At 37.4% G+C, this 27,109-nt stretch overlaps 2 protein-coding genes across 4 annotated transcripts in view; both read right to left on the bottom strand.

Annotated features, from left to right (window-relative positions):
- Positions 1–4,842, bottom strand: part of arhgap27 (Rho GTPase activating protein 27) — a 30,194-nt gene extending 25,352 nt beyond the window's left edge. The window contains exons 1-2 of one of the 3 annotated variants that reach the window (XM_046853804.1): positions 4,658–4,842; positions 935–1,849 (exon numbers count right to left, since the gene is read on the bottom strand). In XM_046853804.1, coding sequence (XP_046709760.1) covers positions 935–1,792 — 858 coding nt within the window. In that variant the 5' untranslated portion in view covers positions 1,793–1,849; positions 4,658–4,842. Of the gene's footprint in view, positions 1–934; positions 1,850–4,653 lie in introns of all 3 variants that reach the window. The other 2 variants (XM_046853802.1, XM_046853805.1) reach the window with 2 other exon arrangements.
- Positions 4,843–6,541: 1,699 nt separating this feature from the next.
- plekhm1 (pleckstrin homology domain containing, family M (with RUN domain) member 1) lies at positions 6,542–26,969 on the bottom strand. Its single transcript, XM_046854116.1, has 13 exons — positions 26,814–26,969; positions 24,863–24,953; positions 19,528–19,769; positions 17,841–18,359; positions 17,045–17,543; positions 16,739–16,907; positions 12,919–13,535; positions 12,580–12,838; positions 12,150–12,295; positions 11,645–11,838; positions 10,845–10,908; positions 8,953–9,110; positions 6,542–8,267 (listed from the first exon to the last, which is right to left on the bottom strand). The coding sequence occupies exons 2-13, from the start codon at positions 24,914–24,916 to the stop codon at positions 8,159–8,161; spliced, it is 3,030 nt and encodes a 1,009-aa protein (XP_046710072.1). The 5' UTR covers positions 24,917–24,953; positions 26,814–26,969; the 3' UTR covers positions 6,542–8,158.
- Between the last annotated feature and the right edge of the window lie 140 nt (positions 26,970–27,109).

Raw genomic sequence — 27,109 nt, 5'->3', positions numbered from 1 at the left:
TGAGAAAAGCCTAACTATGTTCTATAGAGGGACCATCGAGCGCATCCTGAACAGCTGCATTACTGCCTGGTTTGGGAACTGCACAGTCTCGGATAACAAGACCCTACAAAGGATTGTACAAAGGACAGCTGAGAAGCTCATCAGAGTCTCTCTCCCCTTTATCACGGACATTTACACAACACATCTAATCTGCAAAGCAAACAGCATTTTGGACGACCCCACACACCCCTCCATCATACACTTCACCCTGTTACCATCAGTGAAGAGGTACCGAAGCATTCGGGCCACACATCCAGACTATGCAACAGTTTTTTTTTCCCTCAAGCCATCATGGTTCTCACTATACAAAACTGAGCTGTACTCACACACACACACACTCAACTGTGTGTTTCTGATCTGTTACAACCGAAACTCAACACACACTCAATAATCTTGTCTTGTGTTGTTTGTCTGCACTGTCTTTGTTTTTGCACTGTTTGCACTAGGTTGCACACGATGCACTTTATGTGGCTAGGACACTTAATTTAGTCCTTAGCTCTGTGTTCGGTTATGTCGCTCTATGTTGTTTTATGTAGCACCAGATTTCTGGAGGAACGTTGTCATATTTCACTGTGTGTACATATTTATTGCATCAGCTTTATATGGTTATAATGACAATAAAAGCCTTTTGACTTGACTTGTATCTTTACATTATCATATCATTGGCTATGCTTAGAGATGTGAATCCCTTTTTTTTATGAAATGATCAGGTCCAATTACTTTAAAACGTTATCTCAAAAAGATCTGTTGGAAAAAAATAAAATAAAATGTTATAATGGTTAGAAAACAAATCAAAGAGTTTTGCAGTTCAGGGTTGTAGCATTGTCAGACCTGAACAATGGATAGACTGTTCTTTTCATTTTAAAAGGAGGTGTAAATAAATTATATACTGTACCTTGTCAGTGAATACACATGATGGGTCAGTGGGAGAACAAGGACTCTGCTGCATAAACGATTTAGGGAAAGTAGACGAAGGAGAAACTGGAGAGGCTGGCCCCAACTTGACCTCTACTTTCTTCTCAGTGACATTATTATCCTGAGCTACTGAATCCTTTAATAAATCTGCAGAATCATACACATGATCATCCTTGAGTTCCCATATCTTTGGGTCCCAGCCAGCCCTTATGAGCATCCGAATGTCATCATTGAATTCATTTTCATTTGACTGTATTTCACTGGGCTCTGTTACTGTTTGCAAGTTAGTAGTTGGGATATGTTTTTGGGACACAGCATATGTATTTTCTCTTTGAAATGGAGAATAGAAATTTGTTAAAGCATCTTGGAAAATGTTCGTCTGGACTCCATCCTTGTACAAGTTGCAATTCTCAGGTTTACTCTCCCATGGCTCATTTTCAGAGGATTTGATTTTGGACTGATCTGTTGGAATGACAAACGTGGAGATCCTGTGATCAGCCTTTTTATCAGCTGTTGGATGCTTGATGGATTTTTGCTCTTTAATGTTTTCCACCACAGACTCCAAAGGGGGTGCTGTTTCAGAATACGGTTTTGGATTATCCTGCCCATCCTGTACACTTGAAAGTTGAAGAGCCTCATTCCCAGAGGGCAACACTGTGACATATTTGGCTGGGATAAAGAAAGGCTTGGCCGTCTCATCTTTGCGAACATGCCACCAGTGGTCATTGGTCTTGGCCATAAGTACGTAGCGTTCGTTGGGCTTGATGGACACATGGCTGCCATCACGTGTTGTGTATTCGTACTGAAAGTTCACCAGTACCACCTGCTGGACTGACATCGTTTCCCGGGTCTCAGTTTGCACAGCGTCAGGGTGTACGGTGGATAATCATTGGAACTGGAAGGCAAGAATGCAAATTGTGATGTTTAAAGGAGGTAATAAGATATTAAATTAATTTATTATTACACACTGTGAATGAGTCTGAATCATAAATGTCAACTAAAACCACAAAATCAAAATGTAACACATTATTAACGCATTAATACAAATAAATTTTAATAGCACTATTTTTATTAGTACGCGATTAACGCATGTTTGTTTGACCATTTTTATAAATAAATATACATAAATAAATATAAAAGAGGCGAAATTAAAACGCAACACACGTTTATTCACGACGTCCTTTCTTTACTCGGATATTAAAAAATTCATTATAAACTCTGGCTAAAGAAATGTGTAATCACTAAACTTAAGCCGATTACTGCTATCTGTTGTGATGATAGATCAGAGACTTATATCCCTATACCTTTAACCAAAAAAATGCCATGATGCACACATCTGGCAATTAAAACCGTCTATGTGTAAACATAGCAAAAGTTCAGTTTGGTGTCCTGATGATTTACATAATTTAAAACACCATAATTACCTTAAAATCTTTACAAGTATATTTTGTGTTCATGCTCTATGTTGAGTTTGGTTTCACTAATAATAAACATACATTTGCACAAAGCATTCATATTTGTCCATGCCCATGTTGATTAGAGTATTAAAAACCTGAAAAGTGTTCATTTATGGTACATGTAGAACAGATAAAAATATGTGATTGAGTTGCGATTAGTCGACTCGAGTTGACTCATGACAATTATGCGATTGATCACGAATAAATATTTAAATCGGTGGACAGCCCTAGTATGTTTTTTGTTTTGACAGCAACATAGCTCAGTACACCATGAAGAAAGAGATATAGTTTGATCAGAATATACAATATACAAGTAATGTGACTTAAATTTTATAAGTTTAACCTTTCAAGGATCATATAACAAATCAGTCTTGCTTTTGAGTACAAATAATCCAACAAATGATTTCTTCACCCAATACATTCTTAACCACATTTATCATACCTCTCCAAAACACCACATCCTATTTTTGAAAAGAGGAATGTGGATAAACAAGAGGAACAAAAACCCTACTTCTGCTGTTTCTATTTCAAGTGCTGTGAGGAAAGGGCGAGGCCAGATATGTGATGCACAAAGGCTGAACAACAGAACTGAATCACTTGCAAACATGAAGAGCTGGTTTTCCTGACACAAAATAGACGTTTTCATTTTGCAGTCATACAAAGCCACCGGATAAAACTGAATTTACATCTAATTACAAACAGATCCTTTTTAAAGAATTGTATACATATTGTCATAAAAAAATATTGCTCATATATGAATAAAATCACTGTTACCAATCTATATATGAATAACTGTTTATCTCTTGCTCCATATTGGTGCATATTAAATGCTTTTTCTATTCTTAGTTCTACTATATATATATATATATATATATATATATATATATATATATATATATATATATATATATATATATAGTAGAACTATAGTATTACTTATATATTTATAAAATTGTAATACATCGCTGTTACCAATCTATATATGAATACCCCTTTTCTCTTGCTCTCTCTCTCTCTCTCTCGCTCTCTCTCTCTCTCTCTCTCTCTCTCTCTCTCTCTCTATATATATATATATATATATATATATATATATATATATATATATATATATATATATATATATATATATATATACATATGTAGCCCCGCTACTTACACTTAATTTATTACTAACTGAAATATTCAGGTGTGTGTATGTGTGTGTGTGTGTGTGTGTGTGTGTGTGTGTGTGTGTGTTCGTGTGATGCAGGACAAACTGCAGAAAGGAGAGACACTTTCACAAGAGGGGAAATGAAGTCACAAGCCACAGAACAGGAAGGCGTTCAGCTGTGTGCTTGTAACAACAGTGTGCATGATGTACAGAAACCCTAGTTTCTCATGAAACTGTTCAAAAAGATTGCACTGCTGTCTCTTTGCGCTTGCAGAATGAGTTTATTTGATTGACGACACTTAATGCATGAGCTTGGTAATATACACGACAGGAAATGCTGCACAACAACTCAATCAACTGATTTGAACTATTTCATTACTGCTGTTTACGTGAATCATTATTTAAATAAATAGCACATAAGGTATATTTATTTTTAATAAGCTAGTAATAGACAGTAGTATGTTGCAGAGTAGAAACCAAATAAAGAAATTAACAAATAGTTATTGCAAATGTTATAACAATATATTAGAGAGCACAGAAAGGTCATTTGTCATTTGATATGAATTCAGCGGATTACACTTGTGAATAAGTTACCCAGGAGTGTCTGTCTAGATAATGATGTCACAAAGAGGTGTTTTCCCAGGTGTGGCATGGCACATATGCCAGAAATGTGACAAACAAGCAAGGCAAAACAAACACAATGAAGGGATTAAAGGTTTTTCGGTTTTCGTTAATATTTCAATGACATTTCCTAATTGCATTTGCATAAACATTATTATTGAATTTTAAAACTTGATTATATATTATCAATTAAAGGATTATTTAAAAAATAAAAAATAATATGGTAAGGTAAAAGGTAAAAACAGATCGCAGATGTATGAATAAATAAATAAATAAATTAATTAATTAATTAATTAAAAAAAAAAAATATATATATATATATATATATATATATATATATATATATATATATATATATATATATATATATACAAAGTTAAAGAGATGGAGATGGTACTGTAAGTGTTTCAGATCAAAGTGTGAGTGAAAGTGTGCAAATAAATATTGAGATGTTAGATGATCCAAGCTTACCTACTGTGAGCAGACAGCAAGATTCTTCACGTAGACAGACCAACATAGAGACAGGTGGCATGTCCTCACTTTTTGAGAAGAATTCCAGAAAACAGAGCTGAATTTACAATGAGCGCAAGACGCGTGTTGTATGCGGGCGGATGCATGCAGTGTGCGCGAGCGTGCGGGTGTGTGTGCGTGTGCGTGCACGAGTGTGTGAAGGGCGTGTTAACTGTGATCGCAGAGATGCCTGCCAGACACGTTTAGTTCTCGGTGCACTTTCTAATCTATGTGAGAGACCTGTGGCAGGAGAGGAAGAGCGAGCAGAAGCATTGTAAGTGAAAAGATCAGATCAGTAGACAAGCAGCAGTGGAATGACTTGTTCTTCAAAAGCTACCAGCAGGTAAAAACATAAATGACACAAGAATAAAAACAGGTTCTTTGGGTTCCTCTTAACTGAGTCACTTGACTTAGTAACCTCTGGGTCAGTTAGCAACATCTGGCTACACATGTAAAATATTTTCTTTTTTACTTCTGTCATCAGAGGTTTTCTTCAAAGAGGTTGTGTTTGTGTACAATCATATGTTTCTACATTTAAGGAAACAAATATGTGGTTCTGACCCAATAGCACCGTTTTGCAGGGTAGAGAACAACAAATGGCGTCACAAAACAAATGCTTTGAACATGTTCTGAAGAACAGGTCATGGGATAGAATTGTATTTTGTCATTGCACCATGTGGAAATGACCTAAGTCCTATGACGTCATGCATTATAATGAATTTTTTTTGTTGCTTACTTGTTTTCTCGTGATCTCGACATAACAAGAGTTGTTTGATCTTAATCACAAGACATTTCTCCCCATAACAAATGCGTTATCACATCTTAATTTTCTCATGATCTTGCCATAAAAGTTGTTTACTCATTATCATCATTATCATGATGATCTCAGTGGGCAGGGTCTTGTCCAGGGTCTCATCCATGCACCCTCTGCCACAAATGTTTATGGTTATTGTCCATGATGCTGCGATGAAGATGTTTTTGTGTCGAATACATAGAAAAATGAAGTACTGATACATCTGGAGAAAATAAGCAAGAAAGAAATATAAGCATGGCCTCTTAGGCCTTCCATAGGGAAGTGGTTCCTCAGTGGATAAGATGTTAGACTTCATGTTATATGACATTTTTATTTATTAGAAAATGTAAATGTGTGGCATGTTTATTACACAAGTTCCTACATAAAACAGAACAACAACATTAATATAAATTTGTGATTTATAATAATATTGGAAATATTGAGTTGTAAGAAGAAAAGCAAAAGAAAGAGAGAAAGCTGAGATTGGAACTGGAACAACAAGTCATGACCTGACTTTTTTTTTTAGAACACAATATAAATAAAAAATAAAAAAAATAAAAATTTAAATTAATGATAAACTACTAAATAAATGTGCACAATGAATCAGAGTAATATAATTTTTACCTGTCCGGTTGTACTTCATTATTACTTACTTAGTCTTATTTCAGTGAAGCTTATTGAGTTCATTTTATTTGTGATGTGTTAAAAATAATAATTTAGAATACATTTTTATATCATTATTTTCATTAACATCTCCAACTGTTCATTATTTGTCATGTATCTATTTTTAATTCCTCACCTTTTCACTCACTGCTGATCATGTATTACAGACTGGACCACACTTTTGGATACACATTTAATGAATCTTAACACTCCTGATATTATATTGTATAATCTTCAGGTCCAGTGCATAGTTTATATGTTATATTACAAGTCTAATACTTAACTGTTATCTTGGTCTGAATGTAGTTTGTTAGATTCAGCAGTGGTTATGAGTTTGTAAAATTAGCTGGATTGTTCATTGTATAATTATTTAAATCACTCACCACATCCAAATCCGCACAAATCTCACAAATATTGCATTTTAATTCCACAATTTGTACACAAGTTTAGAATGGCTGCTCCTGATGTTTTTGGCTTTGCAATGTACCATGTATACAGATAATGTCATGCAGTGCTAACAAACAAAGCCTTTTATCCACAATAAAAAAAGAAATACTCTTTTATTATATACATTGTTTAATGATGAAATAAGGCAATAGTTTAAAAAAAAAAAAAAAAAAAAAAAAGCACCAGTCGAAGAATTGAGAATACAGAATTTGTATAAGAACTACATAAACCAAAAAGAATGTGTATGTGAAAGGTATATTCAATTTTGCTACAGGCCACGCATAATGCACTGCCTCGGATACTGTAGCCCAAACCAGAAGGGGGCAGCACCCGTCGTTTTCCTGGCATAGTTCTGTTTATAAATATTTTTTTATTTATGTAAAATAATTAAATAAAAACTTAGACAGAGTGTTAGACTGTCCTGTAAAGTTAAGACATTTGTGTGGGCCACATTTTTCCCAAACACATCAGAATTGATCCAACTTAGTTTGCCCACACTAGTGAGATGCACTTATAAACAGCACTTATAAAACGTAATTCATTTGACAACTAAATCATGAAGGAAACTAACAAACAAAGACTAAACCTTGAATAGTTTCATTTTATACATGATTTCAGTGTGCTACATGGAACTAATGGTCTTTACACCCTCTGTAGTGCACTGCACAAGTATATTAGATCCAATCAAGATTCAGGTTCGGCTAATTCTACATGACCGTTTAATCATTACATCCTGATTGAAGTGCATAATTTTAATTACTTGGCGATGACGATTAAATCACAATCCTTAAAAAGAATGATTACGTGGCTGTATAAAGTGTTAACATTCATAAAATTCGTAGAATGTTTTTTGGCAGAAGGAGTAAAAAATTAGAAGAAGAAGAATTAAAATGTCATACAATCAGCATTTCGCAGTAAATTATAAACACAAAGATGAGATTTAAAAACGTTCTTTGAATAAATTAATCGAAATAAGAGTAGAAAGCTCCTCCTTTGCTGTTGTATCAGAATAAACCCTTATTCACATACTATAAAACTATGCTTTGTGTAGCCATAAAATAACAGGGCTTATATACTCATAGGCAAAACACTGTGACCTCTGTTTCGTGAAAGTAATAAAAAACAAAAAAAAAACAAACATAAAATAGAAGCATAAGCGCAAAAAATAAAAAGTGCCATTTTACAAGATTTCTATAATCCTCACGAATGTGTCTAAATAATAGAAAATAAATGTATATATCCAGTACATGTCATGTCATACTGACATATTTAATGGCTATGAAGATCATAAAGGTAGAGCCATTAATTTTTTTTTCTGTTAGTGCAAATTCAGAGTCTGGTCCTCAAACTCTCATACGGTTTGCTTGGCAAAACACATGTATGGTCCATCTGTACATACATATGTACAAATAAGTGCACTTAAGGAAGTGTAAATAAATATATCATCATTAAGCTCCATGAACAGGTTGAGCTCTTGTCACAGCTAGTCTGTCAGGAGTAACAGACTGCCATTGAGGCAATTACACAAGAGCTGGAGGAGGTGCTTGGGAAGAAACCCATGCATTATTCAAGAAGTTCTCGCTCTTTATATCTCTGTAGACGTTCACAACGAGGACAAGGATCATTCTGGTCTTTACAGGTGGAGTGGAAAACAGCTTTGCACACCTTACACCTGAGAGAGAGCAAAATAAAGAAAAAAAATTAACAAAAGGGAAACAAAAATCCATATCATAAGATATATTAGGGGTGTCCCCCCTGACTAAGGATTTACCATAGTCAAATCAGAATAATCAAGTCTTGCCCATAGTCAACTGTTGAATATACAGTATATGTAGTTTCAAGAATTTTGAAAAGACTAAAACAAAGAATCTAATTTATTGGGCGGCAATGTTTAGCTCTATTGCAGCCATGATCAACAAACCATCCAATACTGATCGTGGTTAGGCAATGAACTAAAAATCCATTGGGGTCCCTATGTTCGAATCTTGCCGACTACTTTTGCAAAATGGTTTCTTACAAAATAACTGGAACTTTCCACAAGAATCTCTTCAATTAATGCCCATAGCTATTTGAACAGTGAGCATGTGTGTTTAACAAAAGGCCTGGACATGGTCACAAAAGCAAAGGACCGAATCCCATTGGCACAATTTTGCACTCCATGTCGGTGTGTAATTATAATTCATATTAGTTTCATTATTGGCTCCAATGCATTCACATAGCCTTTAAAATCCTGTGACCGGTTACACAATCTGTGGCTCAAAGTGAAACATTCGCATTTCACTGGATTCAGAACTGAAAGGGGAAGGTGAGGCTTCTCCCTGCATGATCGCGCCAAGCCGCAGCATTTTTGCGCATACCTGGAGGTGGTGTCGAACTGGAAAGGGAAAATGATTTCGTCTGTATTGCAGATCTGGCAGATGAAGCCTCGCTGAGTGCAAAGGTCACAATGATGCACGTGGTTGCAAGAGAACTGGATGAGACTCTGCAGGAAAGACTCATACTGGCCATCCGCTATCTGTGTGAAAAGAGAAGAAGTTGTGAGAGATTGAAGAGCTGTTATCGGTGAAATGAGGTTCTAGAGGGCTTTTATCTATAGTGCTGTAGATACTATATTATAAAAAATATCTGGCAACAAAAGTGAGTACAACCTAAGTGAGCATGTCAAATCTTTGTCCCAAGTGTCAATATTTTGTGTAAGCACCATTGTTATCTAGCACTGCCTTAATCCTTCTGGGCATGGAAATCACCAGAGCTGCACAGGTTGTTGCTGAGATCCTCTTGCACTCCTCCATAATGACATCACGGAGCTGCTGGATGTTAGACATTTGGCGAATCTCCACCTTCCGCTTGATGATGCCCCACAGGTGCTTAATAGGTTTTAATTCTGGAGACATAATTGGCCACTCTAACACCTTAACCTTTCTCAGCAAGGCAGTGGTTATCTTGGCAGTGACTTCGGGGTCATAATGATGTTGGAAAAGACCATGATGTTACCACCACTATGCTTGATTGTGGACAAGAGACAATTTTCATGGTACTCCTCACCAGGGCGACACCACACATGCTGGAAACCATCTAAGCCAAACAAGTTTATCATCAGCCCACAGGACATGGTTTCAGTAATTTATGGTCTTGGGAAATTTTGTGGGCTTTCTGGTGAGCCAGCTTCAGAAGAGGCTTCCTTCTGGCACAACAGCCATGCAAACCGACATGTTGCAGTGTGCAGCATATGGTCTGAGCACTGAGAAGCGGACCTTCCCCTTCTGCAACTTCTAAAGCAATGCTGGCAGCACTCATGCATCTGTTTTTTGAAGCCAGCTTCAGCACCTGACGCTCAGCAAGGGGAATCATCTTCTTTGATCGACTCTTGTGAAGCCTGTTTTTAGTGGAACCCGTCTTTTAAAACCATTCTATGACCCTGGCCACTGTACTGTAACTCAGTTTCAGGGTGTTACAGACCTTCTTATAGCCTAGGCCATCTTTGTTGAGAGCAAGAATTCTAATTTTCAAATCCTCAGAGAGTCCTTACCATGTTGAACATACAGTGAGAGAATTTTTTTTTTTAGAGTTAAATTTTATAGTTAAACAAGATACACCAATTTGTATGGTCCTAGCAAGCAGACAAAAACATGAACATGATGAATAGGACATGTGGCTTTGCATTGTTAAACGAAATACAGTTGTTATTACTTTGGGTGTACTCATTTTTGTTGCCAGCTATTTTGCCAATAATGGCTGCACACTGACACTTCTTTTTTCTTTGGTTCATGCAGACAGCAAATCATCAATTTACTAAAGTCCCTCTGACTTCTAGTGCATGGCCCTTTCCCAAATAAGCCTTTTGCCATTCCTTTCCTGTTCTGTCTCCAGGAAGATGCAACTATATTCTACGTGACTCTCTGGCTGGTTGTAATGTTGTTATACGTCATTAACGTAGCAGCAGTGGTGCTGAGAGAACCTGCTCGAGATAGTCAAATGGATAAATCAATCTACGTAGAGAATAATGGTCACTTTCTAAAAAATAAAAAGTATAGTGAATCTACTAATAATTATATAAAAACTAATCGCTTTTTGCCGTTTCAAATATGTTAAAAAACGATTGTGATACAAATGCCAATCGGTATCCCTTGCACATTTTATTTTTAATCGATGCATCACATGCGAATTTGTGAATCTTACCATTCTTAGTGTAAACTTATTATGAACCAGCCATGTATAATACTGCTTTGAAATAAATAGAAAACCTTACCTGCCTGAAGTCCAGCACGCTATACATATGACTTGATTCCAATAGGTATGTTCTCTGCTGCAACCTGCAAGGAACGGAGCTAGCTGAGCTTTATAATTACAAACGTAATGTGATTAATAACGTTAGTATAGTGTTTTCTTTATATTTTCACATTTCTGCCCTCATCTGTCCAGATGCCCAACAAGTAAGCAATCACCAACTCAGCACTGAAAGATTTCAGCACAGCGGACAGCTCATTGAAATAACGCAATTCAATTCCGTTTTATTTGTAGAGCACTTTTAAAAATGGGCATTGTTTTAAAGCAGCTTCATGGAGATGAAGAGGTTATAAAGTTGTATAAGTGTAGTGCCTATAAGTTCTAAAATTTTATCTATAGCGCAACTGATGACTGAAAAAGGACCTTTTTTTATTATAACGTGTATTACATAAATACAGTTATTTTATAAATTACGTTTTCAAATGTGGCATACCAGGAATAAAACGTTCGGATAGGGATTGGAAAAATAATTAGCTTCAGAACTGCATCAGAGCAACCCATTGTTGGTCATTTTCCTGTAATGGAACGGCTCAGAAATGGTTTATTCCTAATCACCATAAGAGAGGTCAACGCAGACAATATAGGGAACTCACAGGCGTTTAAAAGTGCACAGTTGCACAAAGCGATACATTTTGGCTAGATTGTTACAGAGATTCCAGATCGTAGAATTGTTTCATTGTTGATGATGATGATGATCACAGGATTACAATGTGTACGATACATTCATTAATAGTGCGCGAACACGCACAAAAACGTGCGCACCTGGCCTCGACTTTTTTCCGGATTCCGCTCCGACAGATGAGCAGGTAATCTCCGAGGAGGCGGAGTCTCTGTCTGAAGCCTTGCACGGTCGCCATGGTTTCACTGTGATCAAACAGGTTGGGGTTTAAAAGATCGAGATTTAGCAAGGGCTCCTGCTCAATTTCAGCCAGCAGCTTCATGGCCTGCCTGGAGACCTGCAAGCACGCGCACAGAAACAGTGAAAGAAAAAGTTTAATAATAATAATAATAAAAATAATAATAATAGTATTGTCTTAAAGCATATAAGGGATGAGAACAGACATCCATTATGAGTAACTAAGATGGGCATTCAATTTGAGGGAACAAGGATGGATATTCAATATGAGGGAAGAGGATGGACATTCAATATGAGTGAAAAAGATAGTTGGTTTGAAAGAAGCAGATAAGCATACGGATCTGCTGTGGTGACCTCTAATGTGAGCAACCGAAAGAAGAAGTAATGTTAAAGCATAGCAACAGCGATTACCTCACGTGCCGCGAGATCCCAGTTGTGCACCATGCGAGAGGGAATGATGGTGGTGTCACCTTGGTGACAGGTATCACAGTAGTATTGAGCCGAGAACTCGCACAGCCTAGCTCGTCCCAAGGATACACCAATCTGCCTAAAACAGCCTAGAGATGTGAGCACAAACACACAAAGAGATCACATTCATCAGAAATCAGGTCTATCTGCAAACATACAAACATATAGCCAACTAAAGAGCTCCTTCCCAGTTTGAGATTTTCAGCAGAAACACTTAAACCAAAAGTAAAAGTATTTTGTATGAAGTATGAAGCAATGGCATCACAAAATTAAACTAGCATAAATGTTCCACCACAAAGCTGCCTAAAATGCTATGAAGGCAGCCATATGTAAACTACATCATGAGGCTGGCTTTCTGGAGTCATTTTCTTACCTGCACATTTAAAGTTCTGTGAATTTAGCCCTTTTTCTTTAGGGACCACTGTCAGATACGGCAGTAGAACAGCATCCCCTTTTAGCCTGTGATGAACAAGTCTGTGGACGTTGCCTCCATTAAGGGATGACATTTCACCTCCAGTCTCATTCTCCTCGTCCAGGTAGGAATCCAGCGTCTTACGGATGAGGCTCCTCCAGATACGTGCCTCCTCGCCATTCTCCGCCTTTGCTGTTAGTGTCTCTTTCGCTGTCAAAATCTTAAAAAGCGCTTAAAATTAGCCTAAAACGAAGCCGTGTGAGCCTAAACTTGTTTGCATGGTCAAAATGCCAAGATTACCTTAAAAAAGGCGGGGCCACCGAGTGCCACAGCAGGCACCACATCTCTCACGGCATCGATTGCATATGTAAAAAGACGCGTCTTGCAGTCATTTTGCACTGAAAAACCTTGAAGAGCCTCCAGTGAGAGAGAAAGCACCATCAAACGCCATCCTTGGGCCTCCCAGCTTAAGAGCACCACAGCCTCCTTTATGGCATCTGGTTCCGGCTCACACGGCCTGCTCCAGTCCGTCTCGGGCAGGTTAGCTGGCTCAGGGGGTCCTGAGACGGGCATGACGGCGGGCGAGAGGTCATCCCAATCGTCCTGCGGTTGGTGCCGCACGTTGCTCACAGCCTCGAAAATGCGATCCACCCAGTCCTCAGCCTCCGCCGTGCAGGACGCCCGCAGCTGGAGCCTCTTCCCGGAGAATTCCAGATGGAAGCGGCCCTCTGAGCCCAGGTGCACGTCCTCGCAGCGCAGAAGTGAGCGATTTTCGCAGATATTTCGTTCTTCGTCGTCAGAGTACAGGCGCAGCTCAAACGGCGACAACTCGCAGTAGCATGTACGCCACAGACCCATGGGACCGCGCCGCTCCAGCTGGCCCAGCTTTAGAAGGCCTCGAAATGGGTTGGATAAGCCTAAGACAAAGTGAACAAGAGTTTTTAACAAATTGGGTTATCCTGGAGTTCTGTATGTATAGTATTTTTTTTAAACGCCAGAGCAACTAGGTTTAAAAAGGTATAGACACAATATTTGCAAGTAAACGAGTTGCTTTGAATCTCAAATTCCAAACATATGAAGTGCTCTACGTCTGTATTCCATCCAAACTGCCACCTTTAAGGACATGTGCACACTAATACGTTTCCAATGGCATTTCAAAAGTATATAATGTATACATGCACACACACACACACACGCACACACACGCACACACGCACACATGCACACATGCACACATGGTCTCTACTCTACTTTCTAACTTGCTATTGTTACCACCTGCCCCAGTGACCTGCTTTGAGCTTCAAAAACATTTCCGTGTCAGCAAATCAAGTTGCAAAATGCCATAAAATCCCATAATATATCAAAAAAGTCATTTCCTTAAGAAATACATTCTCTATTTAAGCTTCTTTCTTATACCGGTTCATGCCTCCCTTCCATCCCATATTCTTCCTCCCCATTATGTAAAAGTCTGATTAAAGTAGTATCATCTGCATACTTTACGAGATATCTACTTAGTATAGATAACTGTGCATTTTTTTTCTGAGCAGCTTTGCAGCAGTCACCATACTGAACAAAATGATTTGTTAAACCTCCAACAATAAAGTTAACAGGAAGAGCAGAGGAGGCCAGAGTTTAAATAGAAGCCTGACAACAGGAAACATCAATACACTATACCACCATATAACACAAATCGCTGGTCTAAGAGAGGTACATGTGTTTTTCAGTTCCCCAAATTGTGCTTATCGTGAGGTTTGTCCTAACACGAGCACAGACACTCCCTGGCTCATCTATTCCTAATGCTGCTAAAAGTGGTTACAGACAGCGAGAAAAATGTGTATGAGTCCAAGTCTGAGCCTGAACCACTTCCCTACTCAGACACATGATTAAAGTCACACAGAGGAAGTCACACCGCATTTGCATTCTCATTAGTGGAAGCAGTTCCTACTTGTCCATATCAGTGTGACATTTTGTTCCACAGTGTCAGTAATACTCTGTGCAGTTTTTATTTATATGTTGGGTTTTTTTTGTTGCTTTAGTTTTTTTTTTTTTTTTTTTTTTAAACCAAATTCTGAATTATTAGCAATTCTGTTTAAAAAAAAAAAAAAACAGCAATATCGTTAATTAGCAACAAAAGAAATGGGAAATAATTAGACTTTTAATTGATGTATAAGAATTCTAACAAATACTTATCAGAAATACATTTTAACAATCCCACGGCTCAATTGCTGGCCCCCCTAACTAATCCTTACAATTTCTTTATTATGTTGCACTTTCGTTAACATATTTAACTGATTTAAGATCAGCCCAGGATTTAGAATTTTTGTTGTTGTTGTTGTTGTTGGTATCCACTTCCTGTTTCTATGGTGTAGAAATTTGTGGAGGCACAAAGGCCAAGTGCAACACATGAACATTTGAGAATACAAAAGCGAGGAATATTAAAAATGTCTAAAACAGATTAGAAACATGTTGATACTCTACAACATGCAATTATCAAACACCGGACAAATTAGCAACATTTTCACTAAACATAAAAACTCAATTTACATTTTTATATACACCAGGGGTGTAATGGTACACATTCATACCAAATTTTTGTGATACACGACTTTTAGTACAGAGCTTTTGTCCTTGTTTAATGAGCAAAACAGTTATTATCTAAGTTCGAACATATTAAATGTCGGACTGGAAGTTTGTTTGATCTCTGCCTTACATTTTGAGCCTAGTCGGAAATATGATTTTTACTACAGAAAGTGGCAAATTCGCTGTCAATTTTTGTCATTGTGTTTTTATGACAGCCTAGCGATATGGATTCTTTTGCATTTTTATATGTACAGCTTCCGATTAAAAGAAAAAAAAATCATGACAATTGTGCATATTGAGGAAGTGAATAAATGAATTAATGAATAAATAAATGATGAAATTATTTAAGACCCACAGGACAAATGATAAATAAACTGAATAATTAAATAAATATCTTATTTCTTAAATGCAGACATCTGTTATGATGAAATTTTAACATTATATATATATATATATATATATATATATATATATATATATATATATATATATATATATATATACACACACACACACACACACACACACACACACACACACACACACACACACACACACACACAAAAGTTAGTAAACCCCTCACATTTCAGCAACCCTTTTAGTATATCTTCTCAAGGGACAATGCGATAGAAATTAAAACATTTATTTAAAATATATTTTTAAAATAAAAGAGGAGTCAATGTGCAGCTTGTATAGCAGTACAAATTTTACTGTCTTCTGAAAATAACTCAGCATACAGCCGATATTGTCAAAAAAAAGCTGGCAACAAAAGTGAGTATACCCTAAGTGAACATGTTACAAAATATTGACCCTGACACTGTGTATTGTCTGAGCACTGACGAACGGGCATTCCGCTTCTGAAACCCCTAACGCTTCTGCACCTGACGCACAGCACGAGGAATCAATTTCTTTCATCGACCCTTGGGTCTGTTCCGAGTAGAACGCGTCTTGGAAAACCTCTGTCTGACCACAGCATTGTAACTCATTTTTTGTGTGTTAGCAACCTTCTAGACCATCTTTGTGGAGAGCAGCAATTCTAATTCTCAAGTCGTCAGAGAATCTTATCTATGAGGTGCCATGGTGAACATTCAGTGGTCAGTATGAGAGAATTGTACTCAAAGCACCAAAAAACTGCTCTAATACAAGATACACAAGTTTGTATGGTCCTGTCAAGCAGACAAAAACATGAACATGAATAGGATTTGCATGGTTAAGCATCGTACAGCTGTTATGACTTAGGGTGTACCCACATTTGTGTATATATGTATATATGTATGAATGAAGAAATAAATTGTTCTTATATTATGTAAAACATCAATAAAAAGAAACAAAAACGCTGACAAACTTTGTTGCAATAGTGAAGAAACGAATGCAATTAAAATGTTAAAAGGGTCTGCCAGAAGAAACACTAAAGCTTTTGCTTTTTTTTTTTTGTACTCGGGGGCCCTCGCTGTTTACGAGAATACAGTGGAGATTCATCTTTGGAATAATTGTATTGTAAGTGAAAATCATAAATGTAATATATAATGCCAATGTGTACCAATCTGTCTACGGCGAACCACGCTTGGTGGAGACAGGTGAGCTTCAGGTTCAGCAACAGGAGATACTGCCCCGTTCATTTGGGTGGATTCTACATCATCAGGCTCTTCAGGATTTGCATAATTATCTGGCTTATAAATATCCTCCTCGGAGATCCAGGAACTGGATTTCTGTAAAACGTCATTGAAATGTTAAATACCATGCATTTAATTACATTTAATTACAAAAATGTATTGTTGATAATAAGCAGAATGTGTATATAAGGATAATTAAGCAGATTAGATAATGAGACACCTGAGAAACGTACATGGTGGGAATAGACAGAGCCTGTGGATGTTTTGCTGCTCAAACCATTAGATGTTTGGTGTAAAGATCCATTATTTGAGTTTTTTTGCAGCGCCACGTCAATAGAAATCGACACGGCAGGAGGGTTGGAATTCAGTGAGTTGGAGGTCAACTGACAGGTTATTATAGAGCTGTTAGTGTCATAGGAAGTGTCAGGAGAGTCTTGGTCCTGCTCAGGATCTTTTACTGTGATTTGTCTTGTATCTACAAGAATGTTGACAGGCTCTGCTTGTTCCTCTTCTGATTCCTGTCCTAAGGGCTCTTCTTTTAAAACAACAGAGAGCTCGTTGGGAACTGATGACTCTGTGAAGGGGCCAAGGTTTTCCTGTATATCCTGTTTGTTAGAGGAGTCTTCGTCGCTACTGCTGTGGGTGAAGGATTCCGTCATGCTGTCTGTAGCAGGGCTGGGCACATCAGGGTTTTTTATTATATCCTGGATGGAGGGGCTACTAATTCTAGAACTAGAGACAAAAACATTTTAGACAATTGCCAAAACTTGATGCATAATATACAATGAACAATACGAGGTGGTATCAAAAAGTTTCCAGACTAATTTTGTAACACACCAAGAGATGGCAGCACAAGGATGCACGCACAGTCACGGAAGCGCCGACCTTCATTAGTCAGGCACTGGTACTATTTCTTCCCAGAAACATGTCAGAGAGAGAGCTAGTCTTGAGACTTTTTCATACCACCTCATATACAGCATTAGAAGAAATCTACACATTTGTATCCCTATATTGCTATGGCATACTCACTCATCAAGAGCACTATTGTTCTCAGTTTTGCCGCAGCAGCTTCCTCGTTCTGAGCCGAAGCTGGAAGAGAGATGGCAGGACACATTGTCCAGGCTGAGGTCTGAGGAAGTCCTGCCCTCCTGACCTCGCCCCGAGCCCCCGGATCCAGAGGACAGGGATGCTGTATCACAGGATTCTCGGCGTGAAGACGGAGGCCAGTCTTCAGTAGGCAGTGGAGGACACAGACCAGCAAGTGCCAGGGGGGTCGTGGTCCACTCGTTGAGTACTGCCGATTTGTACGAGAGCTGGAAAGCAAGTGAAGCCAGGCCCTGCAGAAGGCTGAGCAGCACCTCCCGCTCCTCAGGGTCGAGGAGCAGGGCTCCAGGCTGGTAGTGGATCCCGAGTTGGGTGCTCTCACGGAGAAGTGAAGTAAGGTAGCATTCCAAAAGACCATCGTTCAGCGCCAAACGTACCCATGCCCTGCACCTGCCTACGTCAGAGTTGATGAAGCTCAGGCCTTCTAGCTCCATAATCACATCTCTGAAAAAAAAAAAACAAAGTTGCAAGGCAAAAAAAAGTCAAATGTCTGGTAATAAATCAAGCTAGGAGGAATCTTATTTTAATTTATTGTATATGTTAGCATTTTATATCCTTATATTTATACCTTATGGTTTCACTTGATGCCTTTATTTCCAATTTTCGACTTTTAATTTCTATTTATTTAATTTTTATATTCTATTTACATGTTGGATGGTCGTAAAAAACATTTTACTACATGTCGTACTCTGTATGAATGTGGATGTGACAAATACAATTTGCTTCAGATTTATTATTATTATTTTTTTAATCCTTGATCAAACCTAATCAAAGCCGGAAAATGCACTAATCTTACTAAATGCATCAGGCTTTTACGTTTATTATAAATATGAGATGGTCCTAAAAAAAAAAAAATTCAAGATAAACAAAACTAATATTTTTACTATTATACAAAACCTTTTTACTGTTTGTGTATAGAGAAATGGAAGAAGATAGAAACTGTGTTATCAATATCTCAATATCTCTCCAGCACGTACCTCCACCTTTCCAGGCTCTTCTCAACCTGCTCCCTACTCTCACCACAAATAACAATATCATCCGCAAACTTCATAGTTCCTGGAGACTCCTGTCTGACCTCGTCCGTCAACCTGTCCATCACCACTGCAAACAGGAAAGGGCTCAGAGCCGATCCTTGATGCAGTCCAACCTCCACCAAGCCGGAAAATGCACTAATTTTACTAGATGCATCAGGCTTTTAAGTTTATCATAAATATGAGATGGTTCTAAAAAATTCAAGATAAATAAAACTAATTTTTTTTTACTATTATACAAAACTTTTTACTGTTTGTGCATAGAGAAATGGAAGAAGATTGGAACTGTGTTATCAATATGTTTACATGGACAGGGAGTTGTGGTTAAAAGCTAAATAGATTTATGCTTACAATGCACATTTTACTTTGGTGTTTACTTTCAAATGGATTAAGAAATCCATTTCATTCTTTCTTGGTTTGAAAGTAGTTTGTTCTATTAGCTTTAAACTTCTGTGCTGTATGAAGCAAACTGGACATCCAATGATTCATTTTACACCTCATACCTTCATTTAGTTCCTATCTTGCAAGAAAATGAGCACAATATTACACTCAAGATCCATAGAAGCATGTGTATGACATACCTGTGAGTGATGGCTTTAAGTAGGTTCCAGAAGACGGGCTGAGGAAGCGGGCCTGCTTTGCGGTTACGTGCTCCTGCTCCTTCTGTGCGGATGAATTTACTCCGGAGGCCGTGGATGAAGACGGCTTCCAGAGCACAGCAGAGCTGGTTGGCCTCAGATTCCTCGCTGGTCACCAGTGAGTCTGTGGTCACATAGCGCCTCTGCAATGTCTTCAGTGTTTGCGCTATTTTCTCCTTAATCCACTGTAGAGGAGGACATGGGCCAAGGATTATTAGACAAAGGATTCACAAAAAATATTACAAATTAATTTAAGTAAAAATAAGTTCCCCCACGAACATATTAAGTGGCGGACTGCAAGTTTGTTTAGTCTTCAAATCGCACTTTGTCACTGTGGCTACTCGGTTTGTGGCTACAGGATTTGTACTGCACAAGCGGGAAATCGCTGCTACTTCCTGTCATCGCCAACGTTTTTATGGCAGTCTAGCAAAAAAGGATTCTTTTGCATTGTAAGTGCAGCTCTTAAAAGGTGAAATTTCTGACAATTCTGCATATCGAGGGAGTGAATGCATGAATGAAGGATGGAAGAAATTAATTAATTTAAAAATAGATAAATCAATAAGTATCTATCTTGTGTGTTCTCAAATGCAGACCTTTGTTAAAGTATGCTAAAATGTAAATGAGAAAATAGAATTACATGTTTTCATTTATTAAATCGTATTTAATTTGTGCCTATTTAATCACTCAATTGAAATATATATATATATATATATATACATACACACTAAAAGTGTATTAAATAGTTTTGATTTCTTCTATTTTATTTTTATACATTTTATTTCAACCAGGCAGGCATTTTATTTAAAATTGGTTTTAAAAATGTTGCTGTAAATGTTGTTCACAAATGCTAATAATAATAAACAACATTAACAAATTTTATATTTTGCATTTCTTCCTCCAACTATACCGAAATTGATCCAAACCATGACTTAAAATCCGAGGTACGTACTGAAACGTACCTTTTGTGTACCATTACACCCCTACTTTCTTCCCAGAATAAAATCCATTATATCTACATTTCAATATAATTTTATTTCTTTACATTCCTTGATATTATATTTTTTTATTTATGCTTTTATTTTCAGCTTTCTTTCCAATTTTTTTAACTTGAAATCTATAGCAAGAAAATCAAATATACTATGCTGGTGTAATAAAAATTTTTTCGCAAGATTGATGATTTTCATACCTAAGAAACATGCAGCAACAGCTGCTTTATGTTTCCTGCCATTGCTACATGATCGTGTGATACGACAAGCTGTTTTCTCGGTCCTCACACAGATAAAACTGTCCATTCTGCCTAAAACCATTTTGGTTCAGTGAGGATCAGGGCGGAAGCAATTATCAGTCAAGGCCATAACGCATGAACATGACAGTGACAGGCTGGAATGTCACCTGATATCAGATGACTATCTACACATACATAGCAGCATAACTGCTATGGGCAGGGTAGTGAAGAAATGTCAGCATGTTGAAACGTGGCATTATCGCCAGCAGAAATGGGAGAAAAGGTACACAGGTGAAAAAACTGCTCTGAGCATGGACTCTCACTTTAAAATGCTTATCATTTAGAAGCGGCAAAATATTAAACCGCGCATTTTAAAGACACCGGAGCAAAAAAAGGAAAATGAGTCACACTCACAAACAGTGTTGACACTCTCCTACGAACAAGTCTGGTCAGTCGTAAAAAGCATTTTACTACATGTCGTACTCTGTATGAATGTGTGTGACAAATACAATGTGCTTTTTTTTTTTAACCTTGATCAAACCCAATCAAAGCTGGAAAATGCACTAATCTTACTAAATGCATCAGGCTTTTATCATAAATATGAGATGGTTCTAAAAGATAATATTTTTTTTACTATTATACAAAACTTTTCACTGTTCGTGCATAGAGAAATGGAAGAAGATAGAAACCGTGTTATCAATATGTTTACCTCTTTTGAAGACAGGGAGTTGTGGTTAAAAGCTGAATAGATTCATGCCTACAATGCACATTTTACTTTCGTTTTTACTTTCGAATGGATTAAAACCTGGCCATCCGATGATTAATTTTACACCTCGGAAGGAAATAAAGAATATTATGTTATTATGAGTGTTGCCACCAATGTGTCACTGTTTATCCACATTATTAATAATGAATAGCATTTGGTTCAATAATGTGTTGCACTGTTTTCATTTAGTTTCCTATCTTGCAAGAAAACGAGCACAAGATTACAATTAGTTTACACTTCACCCACATGGTTCTGTTAGACTAAACATAGAAAGCTAATAATACCACAGAAATGCAGTCTAGGATTAACCATTAAACAAACCAAAACTGCCATACGGGTCTAAATAAGCAAAACAATCACTTAACCAGTCCTGGAGACAGCGCCACAGACAACAGTCTCACAAATCACATGACTCAACTAATCCAGCTTGTCACAATCTTTGCTACAAACTTGTAAAGTATGTGTGAAGTTGGAAATATTTTCCCATAGACAAAAAAAAAAAAGTAATTGGTATAAATGTGCATTCCATAACGACCATTACATTTTACATGGAACTCAAAGAAAGCCATGAAAGGTCTATTTCAGACATTTTCCCGTCGCTGTGATCATGACCCAACTTGGATCAGTTCCAAAATCTAATTAGTTCATCCTCTGGTTACAGTCATAATTTTAAAGTCCTACAAAACGTTGGCTAGATCTAGTATGAGGTCTGATTAGAAGTGACAGCAAGGTTTATTAAAAAGAGTAAATAATAATACGATAAAATTATAATAAATCTTTTTTTTTTTATTATTGGGACTAAAGTCAAAGTACTTATTGGGGATCTGCTCACTGAAAATGTACTATTTTATTGTATTTTTGATCAAATTAATTATACAACTCAAAAAAAGATTCAATCATTTTGATGAGTCAATAAAATGGTCCGCTCTTTCCATCACTAGTTCATGAGCGACCCTTCACTAATGTCAAAACAAAATTACTAACACTTTTTTTAGATCACACTCTTGATGTCACCCAAATGAGTCTGGTTTCTTTCAAGGTTTCTTCCTCATACCACCTAAGGGAGTTTTTCTTTGCCACAGTCACCCCAGGCTGCTCATCAGGGGTAAATACACATAATTTACTTATATTAAATACAAATAAAAAAGTATATAATTCTTACGTTCTGTAAAGCTGCTTTGAGACAATGTCCATTGTAAAAAAGTGCTATAAAATTGAACTTAAACTTTTTAAGTCGAGCTAAAAAGAGAACTTAACATTTTTAATAAAAGCTTAAAAAATAAAATAAAAGAGAATAAAATAGAATTAACGGACTCCTTAAAACAAACATTGAGGCGACAACTTTTAACTCCGAACATTACACTTTTACCTGAAGTGCCGTATCCAGATGTGTTTTATCTGGTTGAGACCAAGAGCGAAACCACCTGAGAAGCCGCAAAGTCATCACAGTCTGGATGTCTACAATTACTTCCTTAGCGGAAGGTCTGAAACATTTCTTCATACGTGGATGATGTTTATCTTGTGGTTGTTGAGATTTGAGCAACTCAAAAACGTTTTGTTTGAGTCGTTGCTATGGTAACCGGGGTAATTCTGTATGTCTATGCTAATAATAAAATACATTGCTGAATAAATTCTAGTCAGTTATATGGAGGGAAATTTAAGGTTATAAATAATGTAGAGTCTGTGTGGGAGTTACTGAGAGTATAAAAGTGTAGACAGATGAGATGCAGCGTTTAAACCGCTGTGGTTAATGAACAAGTTTCACCTCCAGATGTTCAATAAACCAAGTGTTGATCTCTCGAGCTCTTTGTCGGTGTCCGAACTGCTGTGGTGATCAACTGATCGGCAGAACAAAGACAAGAAACCCACAAACACGTAACACTGGCGGAGAGTTCAGGTCAACCAACAGCAGGAAAAGTCTTCCAAGGCACGTGCGCATTCATTTTTATAGTAATATTTTATATTATTCTCAACAAAGAAGACAAACCTACAAGTTATGCAAAGTGGTGCTTGTGTGGCATGGAAGTACCACAGTGATGCACGAGCACGTGAAATGCACGGATGAAATCGAAACATCAGCACGGTGAGCAAAAACTCACCGTAGAATCCTCATCATGTAAAAATGGTGTAGTTTAATGAAGTGTTATTGTGTAAACTGTAACTTTTGGACAATTGCCCTGGATCTGTTCTGTCGTGACTCGCGAGCATCGGGTTGCATGATCACCTCGCTCGTGACGTAGTGATGATTCAATTATAACGGTGTGAACGAACACTAAATCTGGAAGCAGCAAATAACAGCAGAAGTAAACGATTCCATTTGTAGTCTATGTTGCGGTTTTCAGCGAATGCTTATGCATTTGTACACCAATGCACTTTTTTTTTCCCCAAATCAAGCCTGTTAGTTTACTGCGTTTCTAGGCTCCATTCTCTTTTTAGATACTTTACTACCTTCAAATGCTTGCATTTAATATTCAATGTATGCATGCATCATTTAAATATGATACTAAATTAAATTAATTATATATTCTAGATGCTTACATCACAGCTGCACAAAACATCTGTGTATTTCTTTCAACAAAACCCAATACAATGTTGTATTATATTTGATATTATTTTAGGCATGCTAGTCAACTTGCCATCTGCAATTATTAAAAATAATGCTTGCACAGTTTGCTTCACCTTGCATACTCAAATGCTGTTTTTTGGTTTAGTTTTTTGTTTTACAGAAAAACACCAGTTGCACTCCTCAACAAGGAGCCACAATATGTTTTTAAATGTCTAAATTAAAGATAAAGTTAAAACTCAATATGTGGCTTTTGCATTCTTTTAAAGTACACTTTAATACATAAATAGTTTTAATTGCAGTTGTATATAGTTATAATAAGCAAAACATCTAATTTAACATTTTTAGTTTATATCTCATTAATCGATTAATCAAAATAATTTATTCAAATGATCGCTAGTTGCAGCCCTGGAACAATGAGTGTTTGTAATAAAATGTATTCAGTTCATTTATTTTATATAGCATCTTTAACACCAGACCCTGTCCCAAAGCAGCTTTACAAAATCCAGCCTCTTCACCAAATACCACTGACTTGTAAAACGGTATCTTGCAAACAGTACAATTGAAGCAGACATCCGCAGACAAGTGGAATTCTTATCTCCTGTCATACCAAGACGAACCTTTGGCCTCCTGAAGCAATGCCCCAGCATGTCACTAGACCAAAGTTGATACTGAGGATCACTGTCGGGAATTAAACAAGCAGCGGTATAACTATATGTCAAACCTGTTTGGCGTTTTCAGCCTCGGGAACAGAGTCAGTTAGCTGTGTAGCGAGCATGTCTCCTCTCAAGGTCTTCTTACTCCTATCTGACACACTGCAGGGACAGAAATGGACAATGTTAAATCTTTGCACTTGGACTGATCACATATGGAATAAATGGAATCACGGGGATGAGTTATTGTGCAAAAGGAAGTACGGGTTGATTCATCAGCAGGAATTCCTGAAAGTTTCCTCAACTCAAGTTCAACTTCAAACGTATGCATTATATCAGACAAACGGCTGAGCAGTTGTGGGCTAAAGGCCCTTCTTAAGGGCCTGGCAGTGGCAGCTGGGATTTGAACCCAGGACCAGAAGTGTTGCTTTGGTCAAAAACATAGGAACAAAATGGATTTGTGTTTTATAATCACAATTTCAAAAGAAGGAAATGAACTAAATGACTTAAAATGAAAGATTTCACCATTTTGACCAATGAGATTTAAAGAACAGAGTCACTAAAAAATAAAGAAGAACAAATAAACTGTTGCAATATCATTGTGTATAAGTCATGTCCCGCCAATGTTTTTTTAGTGTGCACGTTGCGCTAACCAGACACGTCCAAGGAACAGGAACGTCTAAGAGGTCACTTCCTTACATGAATAGAAAATGAAGGTCAGTCAACCGGGAAAAACAATATTCAAGAAACTTAAATGTATGTCCACGTATCCAAAACCATCAAAAGTAACAATTAAACCAGAGAAAAGAAGACGAAGAGCTACCTCCACTGCAGAGTAGAAGTGCATTCGACCACCAATTTACATAAATTCTTCTACAAGACTATCCATCCATCTTTGCATGTTTCCATCTCTCAATATATCTATTCATGCATGTTTCTATCTATTAAAAAACCAAGTCACTAAAATAGGAAGATTGGATCATTTTAGTGACTCTTTTTTGACCCTCGTTTATCAAAATGAACGAATGTTTGTTTGGGTTTTTTGAGTCTTCCTATCCTTTTGATGGGTTCGAAATAAAAAATTGCTCATCTTTTTCTTGAATCTGTTCTATAGTAAACTCTGTCCTACCTGATGCACAGTACTGTCATATGCACTACCATGCACTCACACTTTATATACATTACTGATCTGTCATATAATCTGTATCCCTATTTAATACTCATACTGTCTTTATTGTCTCACATTGTCTGTAATGTCTTGTATAGTCCAAGCTGAATGTATAGTTTTTATTATTATCATTTAGTCAGTAACAGCTGGAACCAAATTCCTTGTGTGTGTCAACACACCTGGCCAATACACCTGATTCTGAAATGCTCTTAAAGAGATTCATTTGTTCATTTTTGTTCATAATTATAGGAGCGAAATGGATTTGGTGTTTTATATCAAAATGTCAAAAGAATCAAATTGAATTTGTTTTCAAATTTAAGTAGATCGTTTCACCTATATGGCTATTTCTCATGCTAGGATTGGACGGAAAATGTCCCACCTCCTGCTTTGGGATTGGTTAAGAGATTACGCCTACAGACCAGTTAACCAATCAGGAGGCCGGAAAGAGCATAAGGGAAACACGGATGCGGAAAAAAAACAATGCTGTGCAACAAGATGCAGAAATAATAGCAGAATTATAATCCTTCCTCAAACCACACAGTTATGAGAAGTGACCCGAGTGACGGATGTCCTGACTAATCATGAGTATGAGGTGTGAAAAAACACAGTTTGAGGATGTTCTGGCTACTGCACCGACTCCATAACGTGCTCTTAGAAACCTTACAGAACACGAGAAAGCTCATGAGATCAGTCATGAGATCACCAACGCGCTCCAAGTGTAAAGACAGTATCCTGGAGGGTATAAATGTAGTGTATAAATCCGCCTGTTGCCTGGTTCTAGTCTGAGCGGTCGTGTCCACGCCGACAGGGTGCACGCCGAGCGCCGTGTTCCGCTATGAAACTTCTCCCCTTACCGTGCTCGAGGAGGATTTCATCGCCTCCGGTGGTGTCGAGACGCCGAGCAGAGCGCTAACACCGCCAGCACGAGTCCGCCGGAATGTGTCCGCGGCTCAGCTGAGACCTGTGCCGAGGCATCATGGGAACGATCACGCGCTTCCTGTTGACTAGCGGTCCTGTTGCGCAATCGCAGAACAGCCCACAGTTGCGCGGGCGCGCGCACGCGCATATTGTACATAGTTAGTATTTCTCGGTTGCCTTGGAGCATTTCTCGAATGATCCTTAATATTTGCATACCAGTAAGTACATTTCT

The sequence above is a fragment of the Silurus meridionalis genome, chromosome 7 (genome assembly GCF_014805685.1).
Source record: "Silurus meridionalis isolate SWU-2019-XX chromosome 7, ASM1480568v1, whole genome shotgun sequence".
In the NCBI taxonomy this organism is placed as follows: domain Eukaryota; kingdom Metazoa; phylum Chordata; class Actinopteri; order Siluriformes; family Siluridae; genus Silurus; species Silurus meridionalis.
This window is presented reverse-complemented; position numbering and strand designations above follow the sequence as displayed.